The sequence below is a fragment of the Sceloporus undulatus genome, chromosome 2, assembly GCF_019175285.1.
Source record: "Sceloporus undulatus isolate JIND9_A2432 ecotype Alabama chromosome 2, SceUnd_v1.1, whole genome shotgun sequence".
Lineage (NCBI taxonomy): Eukaryota > Metazoa > Chordata > Lepidosauria > Squamata > Phrynosomatidae > Sceloporus > Sceloporus undulatus.
Window position 1 is genome coordinate 56,954,981 of NC_056523.1, and position 12,039 is coordinate 56,967,019.

A 12,039-nucleotide genomic window follows, 5' to 3' on the forward strand; every position below is an offset into this window, starting at 1 on the left:
TAGATTCCTGAAAAGCAAAAGACACCAGTCCTGCCCTGAACACCTTACGGTTTTGCTTCCTTAGGACTTCAGTATTTCTACAAACTTTTGTCTTTCTAACTCTACCAATACTTCCCTTATAGGCATGGTTAGTGCTGATTTGGCTATGTAAGAAGCAATTACTTAAATTACACAGAGAATGGGAGTTACTATTAGTATCTATAAAGAATGGGTGACTCTGGAGGCCAGTTCCACAACTATTACCAACCCAGTAGGGCTACACTCTCACCCACACACCTCCACTAGTGTATGTTCATTTTAAATTTACACTGGATTTTCACTTTCAGCTTACAGATGGGAAAAACTACTGTTAATAAACAAACACAAAAAATGGAAGTAAAATTGTTTTCTTGCAAACGGAAAAGGTTGTCAAGCTCAGCGTTCTGAAACAGGGTGCTTTGATTCTGGGACACACACTCGACTCTGTGGTTTTCTACTTTTAATCTACTCATGTTTATGGAAACGCTCAGAGCCGAAGCAACATTTGAACAAATGAGTCATTCGTTATGAGCTGAGCTACTGACAGAAAAGAGTAAGACATTTTTACAAGGTACAAAAAAGCTATTCCTGTGATATTCTTGTAAGCCATCATGTTATTAAAAGAGGACAAGGCAGATGATTAGCCAGATACAGAGATGAAATCCCTATGGAATACAGAGCAATTTATAGTGACCAAAGTGTGAACATCTCTATCAACTTACTCCAACTTCTTTTGCTCAGTGATGAACTTAGATCTTCAGGAGGCAGGAAGAATTAAGCAGATTAAGGATCCGAGCGCCAGGATGCTGACAGGAGAATCTTATAAGACTGTGAATGCCTGGCATGTGGAGAACTTTCAGAAAATGCTATCTCCATTCAGAACTGGTATATAGCATGGAGGTCTGCTTTAACAACATTCTCTTCCACTTTTTAAATAATGTAACTGTAAGTTTAAAATCCTTCCACACCAAAACTCTAGTTGACTCAAAACAATGAGGCCTAAATTGGTCCTTACACTCAGGAAAGTGGAAAGACACAACACAACAACTTCAATGCCATTTTCCAAATCTTTACCTGGTGTATTCTTTTCACTTGCCCATAGATTGAATAGTCATCAAGGGAGGAACGTGTTGTCCCCTCATGACCTGGCATGTCAACACAAATCAAGTGTAGGTTCTTTGGAAGGAACTGAGGAGAACAAGCACAAGATGGAATGTTTTACAAAGAAAATTAAAGGAAATGTTTTACCAAAAACAAATCTGAATAAAACTCCAACCACTGGCATTATAATAAACATGGAGCTGAAGAAAACAGGTACACAGTTGTTCACAACACTCTAAATTTGTTAACAATGGCCCAGCAATTTTTTTAAAAGATTAAAACAGATTTCTTGCAAAATCTTCTTGCAAATAAAAGATTTGCTTCAATTGTAAGAACATAATAAGGGCCACATTGGATGGGCCCAAAATCCTATTTAACATTCCAATTGTATGTTCACCTAGTTGGTAGTGAGCAGCCCATCAGCATGTGAGTGCAACTGCACTCTATATCTCACACTGCTTGGCAAGTGACACACATACAGCCTCTGATGTATATATGTGTGTGTGTGTGTGTGTGTTGCATAGTGATCCTGATTCATAGCCATTTCTAGTTCCATCTTTCATTAATTCAATTAATTACCCTTTAAAGCCATCTAAGTTGGCAATCATAAATCTTAGGACAATGAATTCCATAGATTAAGTATATGCTCTGTGAAGGAGACTTCTTGCAACCCAGCAAGAAAATCTCATATACACATTATTACCCAGAACTGCTTTACGTGCTTTGAGAGAGTCAGGGTGTCTTCATTGTAAGAGCTGAGTAATGTAATATATATACAGGCATATTAGGTGCATTTTCTGGCCAAGTCAGCACACTCTCTTTCACCATCTCATCTTCATAACTAATTATGGGCCTTTACAGACCGGCCTGTAAGGCCAGCCTGGGAGCAGAGTTGGGGCATAGCATCCTGATGATGAATGCCTGACTTCACCCCCCAGGATGCCCTGCTACCGCGCTTCGCTCCAGACGGTGCATGGTGTCATGATGCACCTCCGGCGCTGCATCCAGATGATGCAGCACCAAAGGGCCACCGTATAGCCGCACCACCACAGCTATGGTGTCCTTTTAAGGGTGCAAAAAGGAGCCGCTTTTTGTGTCTCTTTTTTGTGTCCTTGAAAAGCCAGATCGAGGCTGCGGCGTGAGGTTGCCACAGCTCCGATCCAGCTAGGAAAGGGGCAGCTGGAGGTCACCCCTTAGGAGCAGTCTGTCACGCCCCTAAGTCAGCAAATGGCAGCCAGGAATAAAGAGGAACTCTGCCATTCATAGGTGTTCTCAGATATGGTGTGGCATTCAAAACTTGCCAAAAGACTAACAAGAACCAGCATGGGGTGTTCAGTTTGAACAGGTGGCTCCTATCAGCGAACTCAGGGATGGCCCAGAGAAATGGTGCTTGGTTTCTTGTTTTCCCAGGCTAGAAATATCCTTCTGGATGAAATCTCAACATCACTTTATATAGCACCTTTGACATACTGTACAGCTGACCCACTACCCTAAGGGTTCATCTTCAATGCCATACAAAAAAATATGGGTTTTCATATCACATGGGCTCTTTCCATGCTAACCTCAGTAGCTCTGGCTATGAATGCACAGATCTGAGTGCAATGCAAGTCAGCCACAGAAAAGAAGTTTGCAGGGGAAATAATCCCCAGTTTAGGTCACATATGAATCAGTCACATCTTACAAAGACTAAAGAACTTTTCCCTATCAGGTGTAATAGTTTTACTACCAGAAAAGGAAACACCTACCTTGACCACAGCCAGCCACATATCTTTATGGGCTGAGAAGCCATGCAACATGAGTATGGAAGGTCTATGGCTGGGTCTGCCTCGGTAGGAATAGCAAAACTGGTAGTCATCATAGTTCACGTATCTAACTTGCATGCCCAGTGCTCGACGCCAGTACCTAGCAATACCAAGAACAGGACAAAGGAAAAGGATTGCAGTATAATGATCACTGCAGCATAAGACTAAACACATTTGTAATCCAAGTTTTGCAACAATGGATTCAAGGCATTGCTGTCCACTTCTCCATTTCTGCCTCATCAGATACTGGACTTTATCACATGAGGCTGCTAAAGAGGAATTACAGGACAGAAGCATCTGTGGCTGTACCTTATCACTTGATGATGTGTCTGTCCTGACTCCTGAAGCTGCTTTGTCTTCCATCCATTCCTGGAGAGTGCTTTCACTTACAGGCAAAACCCTTCAATACCTCCCAATCATGCTGCTTTTCCACTATTGATTCATGTATGATAAATTCTTCCTGCTGCAGTTCCAATATGCAGGAAGTCATGTGGTGCAAGTGGGCAAGGTTATGCTCATCTCCCCCTCATTATTCCCAAGCAGTCTGTTTTTCTTTTTCTTTTCTCCAATTTCTTTTCTTTTTTCAACCTAATCAATTGCTGTGACTGTGCAACTGAAAAAATTACAGATCAAAAGAAATGCTGGAAAGGGCAGAGGGCAGTAGGGTGGAGCTAGGAAGGCCGACATGCAGAAGACAAAGCCTAAGATTATAGTAGCATCATGGCACTTTAGAAGAGCTATCCCCAAACCAGTATGTGTGTGTTTCCTACACTAACATGATTGTGGCATCTTAGCAGCCTGGTGTAATACAGTCCATTGTGCCACCCATAAGTCACTTGCATAATACAGCAGCACATTTGTAAGACAGAACATGAACTCCAGAACAGTTTTGTTGGATTAAACCAAAGGCCTCTCTAGTAGAGAGTTTTGTTCCCAGGAGTCACCTCTGGAAATCTCATAGAAAGGGACAAGAAGTCTACATCACTCTCCTTCTCACATTCCCCAGTACTCGCAGAGGTCTATTGTCCCTGATACTGAAAGTGATATAAAGCCATCCTAATACCATTAATAGCCCTATCCACTATGAATTTAAATAACACATTTATTATAGCATGGGCTTTCATGGGAATTGAAAGCACCATGAAAAGCTCATTCTACAATAAATTTGTTACACTCAAAAGTGCCACAGGGCTATTTATTGTCTTTGCTGTAACAAACTAACACAGCTCCCATTTTAGAAATTATTAAATATATACTCAATTATTAAATACCAATGAGGCTGAAAGGCAGACAGTCAAAACAAAGTGCTTCCTTGCACAGTGCAGAGTTAATTCATGGACTTCATAATACATAACAAGAGTGACTACAACTTTAAATTGCTTTAAAAGAGGGCTTCACACAGTAGGCATCTGATCAGTCATTAGGAGAAACAGGATATATAATCTGTTTTGAAAAGGTGGTAAATTGTTTTATTTTGATAAACTGAAAAGGGATGGACATAACTTGGAAAGTTATTTTTACAGTGTACACCTCCCAGAATGCTCCAGCTTGCACGTCCACCATGCTGGTCGGACCCTGGTTAGGGAGTCTCATAGTCCAATGAAGTAACTGTCCCAGGTTCTGGATAAGAGTAACTGTCTCTGTATCAGGAGTTGGTGGAAGTTGCAACCATGTGCAGCTGCTTTATGGGATGAGTAAAAAAAAAACTGGCAATCACATTTTATATTTAGGCAGTGATGTTAACTCTGGGCTATCCCAACTACTTTTCCTGGCCACTGACCTTCTGAAGCAGAAAGAAGTGCAAGCAGCCCTCCTGGCTCATTTGAGTCTTGCCCAGTGAACCTAGTCTTCTTGAATTCTTCCGCTGGTTTCTAATCTGAGCTATCTTTCTTTATTGAATCACTTAAGCAACCTTTTCCAGCCCACATGGATTTCTGGGTGTTACCATTCAGGGCAGCTATCATATAATTAAAGAAGCTATTAAAACTAATCATAAATAGCAGTTCTGAACAGGAGAAACACACTGAAAACATACTGATACTGCAGATAAAGATCTGATAAAACTTTGAGAGCAAATATCTATCTAAATAAAAAGGCTTTACCATACTGCAAAACATTATCAAAGCCTTAGCCTTCTGTGGCTGAGAATTTCATATTTTAGTCAACTGTGGCCCACTAAGGTGCTTTTGATCTACAACTCCTATAATTCCTTACTATTGGCTGAATTAGTAAAGCTGGTGGAACTTGCAGGTCAAAAACATTTGGAAGCCACAGTTGTGCACGCTGAATGTAGGTCAGACTTTAAGTAAGCTTAGGCTTCTGCCTCACTCTTCAACCTCAACTCTTGGCTTGTTCCTCACTCCCCGTTTAACCTTCAGTCCTGGCTTCTGGACTGCCTTAATACTAAACAATTGTAGTGCTATGATTTCACATTTACAATGGCAACATCTCATGAAATCCTGGGGTTTGTAGTTTGGTAAAGCATTCATGCTCTCTGGCTGAGAATTTTAAATAACGCACACACACCCCCAAACTGCCAATATGAATCAGCACTGTATAGTGGTTTGAGCATTGGATTATAACTCTGGAGATCAGGATTTGAATCCCAGCTCAGCCATAAAAACCCACAGAATGACCTGAGCAAGTCACATTTTCTCCAACTCAGAGGAAGACAAAGGCAAATCCCCACTGAACAAATCTTGCCAAGAAAATCCTGTAATTGGTTTGCCTTAGGGTTGCCATAAGTCAGAAATAACTTGGAAGGCACGCAAGAACTAATTGCAAATCCCAGGATTCGATATGATGTTGCCATGGCAATTAAAAGAGGAATACTGTTTTATAATCATGTAGTGTGAAGGACCCCCAATGATGTCCCTTGACTGTGATTGCATAGTGTAACTGTTGGTAGCCAACCCACTATTGTATATACTCGGCTATAAGTCAACGTCATGTATAAGTCAAAAGCAGGTTTTGGGGCCAAAATTATGGATTTTGATATGACCCATGGATAAGTCAAGGGCAAAACCTAGAGTCATGTAACAAAAGATCTAAAGGATTAAGTAAAGGAAAGCAATGCCAAATAAGTTACAGCAAACATAACTGTGCTCACACTAAAGGCTGGATGAATGAGAGAGTAGAGGATGGTCAGTGCTTTCAGGACAGATTATGCTCTTGCCTTTCACCAAGGGATGGTTCCTTTTTAAATAAGAGTTAAATACAGAACTTACATTGACCTGTGGATAAGTTGATTCAAGTTTTTTGGGTCAATTTTTTGACTAAAATTTCTAGACTTATACATTAATATATATACAGTACCTCTGTTGCCTAGATCCTATCCCTATGTTTCACTGTTGTTGTGTGCCTTCAAGTTATTTCTGACATATGACAAGCCTAATGTGAACATATCACAGGGTTTTCTTAGCAAGATCTATTCAGAGGGAGGTTCGCATTACCCTCCTCTGAGGCTGAAAGTGTGTGAACTGCCCAAGATCACCCAGGGGGTTTCCATGGCTGAGTAAGGATTCAAATCCTGGTCTTCTAGAACCAGTCCCACACTCAAACCACTATACAACGCTGGCTCCCACTACAGTATGTGGTCTCCTATGTTCCATATAGGCTGTCAAAATATCGGGAGGGAAGGAATCAAGAGTTGGAAAAGACCACAAGGGCCATCCAGTCAACCACCCTGACATGCAGGAACTCACAATCAAAGCACCCCTGACAGATGGCTATCCAGCCTGTTTAAGGACCTCCAAAGAAGGAGACTCCACCAAAATACCCATGGAGTGTGTCCCACTGTCAAACAGCCCTTACTGTCAGGACGTTCCTCCTAATGTTGAGGTGGGATCTCTTTTCCTGTACCTTGCATCCATTGTTCTGGGTCCTATACTCTGGAGCAGCAGAAAACAAACTTGTTCCATGCTCAATATGGCATCCTTTCAAATATTTAAACAAGGCTATCATATCACCTCTTAACCTTCTCTTCTCCAGGCTAAACATCCTCAGCTCCCCAAGTCTCTCCTCATAGGGCATGGTTACCGTACCTTTCACTAGTTCAGTCACCCTCCTCTGGAAACGCTCCAGCTTGTCAACATCTTTTTTGAATTGTGATGCCCAGAACTGGACACAGTATTCCAGGTGAGGCCTAACTAAAACAGAATAGAGTGGCCCTATTACTTCCTTGATCCACTTCTATTGATGTAGCCTAGAATCGCATTGGCCTTTTAAGCTGCCACATCACACTGTTGACTCATTTTCAACTTGTGGTCTACTAGGACTCCTAGATCCCTTTCACATGTAGTCATGTTAACCAGGTGTCCCTCATCTTATATCTATGCATTTCATTTTTTCTGCCTGAGAGCAATACCTTACATTTCCCCCTGTTGAAGGATGCACTGCCATAATTATCTATATCTATACAATTTAATTTTATCTCAATACTGTTTTTTTTGCTGCAGAATCAAATAGTTCATCCTTTGATTGCTACATTATTTTAACAGTATGCTCTCCCAATTGCTGTTTTAATTTTCCAGAGTAATAATATACTTTTCAAAGATTCAAACTCACTTGAAGCAAATCTTCCAGGGCATGGCCATTTTAAGGTATCACAGGAAACACAACAAAGAGTTTTGCAACACCCTAAAGGCTAATGCATTTTATTTGGCATATGCTTTCATGGACCACAGCTCATTTCACCTGATGTAAACAAGACTTGAAGAAACAAGGCTTGGTACATTAATACTTTTTAAAGAGAACTCATCTGCCTCCCTTCTGGATTTGTTATCCTATTAACCTAATGTAAATGGCACAATATACTATTTACATAAGATGTAGAAGGGCTATGGTTGACTACTGTCGTTTTCACACGACATAGCACTTTTTAATATCCAAAGTATTATAAAATCTTTATGCCAATCATTTTTACTTAAGCTTCTCAACTGAATCATTATTCCAATGTTCAAAATGGGGAGTTTGCTATACAAAGACATCCAGAACAGGAGGGAAGGAGATATCTGTAGAAATCTGCTCAGCTATCCCAAACTCCTTATCTCAATCCTTATCTATCAGAACACACCAATTCCAGTGACTTCAAAGGTTGTTTTGGATGCATCTAACAGAGCTACCACTGATGCTATTATCAAGAGGATGCTGAGCATTAGTGCATCTGACCTCATTTTGCTGAGCATCCTTTGACAGTAAAGAGCCAATTCAGAGCTGCTCGGCCATCCTGACAGAAGGCTGGCTGTGCTTCTGGAAGTATTAGCAGTGGCAACAGCAATACAAAACAGCAGCTATCACTGGAACTTGGCCTCATTCATGTCTCCCTTTTATTGACATGCAAGAGCTTCATTAACATATACAGATATTAAGATATCTGGGAAAATTTCCAGCAGAAGGCTGAGGCATAAATGCTTTCAGCTTATTATGAATTATTATTATTATTGCATTTAGATTTCAAATAATTAATATGATGCTTCACTCACAAATATCCTTACACACCAGGCTTGCTGTGCCAGTGGGCACAAATCTCTCAACTTGTCATAAGCAAGACTGTGAAAGAACGACACAGGGATTGTTATCACTGTCATAACGTATTATAACCACCACGATTATTACCCAGTATTGAGATAAGAAGAACTAATTCCCACACTTCTACTTCCTGCTTTCCAACATGATGGTTTGCTAAGGAATCAAAATGCTACGTCTCTCACTTCACTCACTCTCCTTCCCTGCACCAATCTTTTCTGCAACTCTCCTCTTGCTAAAACCACTGGAGCTTTCATGTTCCAATCCCACGGTAACAATGGTTCCTGCTTAGAAATTCAAAAGAGCTTTTCTGACTGATTAACCTACCCAGCAAGCAATTTGTCCCCCCCTCAGAAACGAGTCAATGACATCTGCACTCATGAGGAGCTAATCTCCCAGGGCAGGCAAAGTAACCAAGGTAATATTATACTGCCTAGCAACTGGCAACAAAGGCATCCCTTGCTAATAAGATATTGCACAATTCTCTCAGCGACATTCATATTAATCAAACATGATCAGTATGGACATTTTGTGGGGAAAATCAATAGTTCAGTTAAAGGTTTATTCGCATTATAGTATCCAGTTACATACTGCAGATATCAGTCACCGAAGTAACTGCAGCCTGGTTCCTTCACTGACCTAAATTAATCCCTGGCATCTCCAATTCACAGGATTTCAGGTAGCAGGTAACAAGGAAGACCTCTGCCCAAGAGCCACTCAATACTGAGTTCGATGAATTAATCAAAAGACCTGGTATCCATTCACACTACAGAATTATAGCACTATTATTGTACTTTAACTGCCATGGTTTCACCCTATGGAATCCTGGGATTTGAAGTGTAGGGGAGGCCTTTAGGATTCTTAGTCAGAGAGCTCTTGTGTCTCTGACCAAACTACAAACCCCAGGATTCCATAGGACGGAGGCAAGACTGTTAAAGTGGAATAAGAGCAGTATAAATGCTACAGTGAGAATGGGCCTCAGATCAAAGGCTGTGTGATGAGGCTTTATGTGCAGCTGAAAAGGGATTAGCCTCTTTGAATTATCTGATAATCATTTTAGACTGCAGGTACAGTAGTAGGAAAGAAGCATTCATACAGAGAGAAATTGCTTTAAGATCAAAGTGGGGAACTGTTTGCCTTCTAAAACCTTTGACCTACAGCTCCTATAAGCCCCATATAGCACGACCAATAGTAAAAGATTGTGGAGACAGTGGTCCAAAACATCTGGCGAGCCAAAATGTTGTCTCCTGCTTTGGGCAAACATATGAAACAGGCCTTAAAAAAAACTTCACTGCACCAGCACAGCAATGGGTAAAAGGGTAACTGGTAAACTCTTGGCCAATTTCAATTTGGTGAGCAGGCTGGAATCCCAAGGGTTCCATGACCACCAACATACCCACATGCATAAAAGGCAATTAATTCTTCCTAGTATGAACTAGTATCATAACACTGTATGAACTAGTATCAATAATCACCATGACAAACAGGCTTCATATTTTCATAGAACTGTGACTTGAAAAAGGAAGCTCCAGAATAGAAGAACCAAGCAAAGAACATCAATTCAAACAAACAGAAATGCTAAATCATTTATTCTAAATTAGGCAAACAGTGTCTATGCCTTCCTCAAAGGAAAATAAATTAGAACTGAAATTCTCATACACAGAGATTTGACAGAAAACAACAACTTACCAGTAGTATATTTTGATCAGTGCTGAAGGCCATAATAAAAAGGAGGCTACAAATGCCAGAATGGGAATGGCTAGTGTGCCTCCAGCTATTACAAACATGTTTAGTACATCGAGGTCCATCTTGGTTCCTTCACAGGTCTACCTTACCTGCATGAATAAAACAAGGGCTATTAAAATAATGAGCAAAAGGCGAAAGGTACATATACACACATTGCTCAGGAACACACAGACAGCACTCCAGAAGCCCTGCAATCACTATCATCTACTTCTCCCTTGTAAACACTCTGGCCTTCTTCTTCTTTTTTTTTTTAAATCAATTTCCATGCATTAAATTCTGGGCCAAAACCAGAGCAACTGAGGGAATAAAATGGTCCCAGGTTACAGTTGCAGGGGGATATCCAACAACTTTGATATGCATGGTCTTCAAAGAAACAAAGGGACCTCATTCTCTTGATTCTTTTGACTTCTTTTCCCCACCGACCCATCCCTGCAGATGACAATGGGGCTAAAAAAAATCCAGCCCAATAAGTGAAGTATGGGAGAAGTCTGGATGCAAGGCAGAAGGAATTCCTCTCCAATTCAGATTTAAATTGATCCAAGGAAAATTTCAGAGTTACAATGCTCAGTTCTTATTTTAGGTGAGAACTGGAAGCCCAAAACTTCCATTTCCATTCTCGCAAATACAAGACCATGGCATATGTATTGAATCATAGAGTTGGAAATAGCAGGTGGCTGTACAGTCTCCTTTTGAAGATGTCTAGAGAAGGAGATCCCACCACCTATCTAAGCAACTGGTTCCATTGCCAAAACAATCTTACTGTCAAAAAGTTCTAACGTTCATTTGAAATCTACTCTCCTGTAACTTCAAATTATTAAACCTGGTCTTACTCTCTGGGGCAGCAAAAAACAAATCTGCCCCCACCTTTCTGTGACAGCCCTTGAGGTATTTAAGTGCAATCATGTCACCCTTCAGTCTTCTCTTCACCAAGCTGAACAAGTCCTTCAACTTTACCTCCTATGTTTTGTTCTTCATACTTATCATCTTGCCCTTCTTTGAGCCAGTTGCAACTTGTCAATAGCTTTCTTAATATGAGGCATTTATACCTGAATGCAGTACACTAGCTGAGGCCTGACTAGTGCAGAATACAGTGGGACTCGTCACTATTACTTCCCTCAGCTTGGAAGCTATATTTCTATTAATGCAGTCCAAAACAGCATTTGGTTCTTTGCTGCAGCATCTTATGCTGGCTCATGTTCAATTTATGATCAACAATAATCCCAAGCTCCTTTTCACATGTAGAACTGCTAAGCCATTTATCGCCCATTCTTTCCATGTGCATTTGGTTTTTATAGTTTAAATGTAGAATTTTGCATCTGTCTGTATTGATTTTCATTTCAATGCAAATCCCTAAGGGTTTTCTTGGCAAGATTTACCTTCCTCTGAAGCTGAGAGAATATTACTTGCTCAGGATCCCCCTGTGGGTTTCCATGGCTGAGCTGGGATTCAAACCCTGTTCTCCAGAGCTGTATTAGTCATATACTGTTGATATATTACATTATAATCATATAAATACTGTTCAATATGATACTGAAGAAGTATAACACTTTCTCAAGAAAATGTTCATAAAACTGTTCACAAGTACTAATGTGTCACAACCCTAAGTGCATATTTTGCACATGTTCACATATAAGTTTTTTCCTTCTGGTATGGTAGAGTAATTCGAAGTTATTGAACCCACAAGGAAATAAAGTTAACTTTCTGCCACTGTATCACAGGCAAAGGCTTTGATCCTGACAGGGCCTCTGCCTACCCCAGTGTAACCCTGAGGAGAAAACTGGCTAGATTTGAGTTGGAACAGACACAACCTACATAACATTCTGGCTGCTCCTAGCCATTTTTCCTA

General features: G+C 40.5%; 1 protein-coding gene across 3 annotated transcripts in view; it reads right to left on the reverse strand.

Annotated features, from left to right (window-relative positions):
• Positions 1-12,039, reverse strand: part of LOC121922551 (monoacylglycerol lipase ABHD6-like) — a 73,740-nt gene that overhangs the window by 14,173 nt on the left and 47,528 nt on the right. For all 3 annotated transcript variants that reach the window (XM_042452138.1, XM_042452137.1, XM_042452136.1), the window contains exons 2-4: positions 10,137-10,282; positions 2,865-3,021; positions 1,093-1,206 (exon numbers count right to left, since the gene is read on the reverse strand). In XM_042452138.1, the coding sequence (XP_042308072.1) occupies positions 1,093-1,206; positions 2,865-3,021; positions 10,137-10,255 (390 nt within the window). In that variant the 5' untranslated portion in view covers positions 10,256-10,282. The remainder of the gene's footprint in view (positions 1-1,092; positions 1,207-2,864; positions 3,022-10,136; positions 10,283-12,039) is intronic.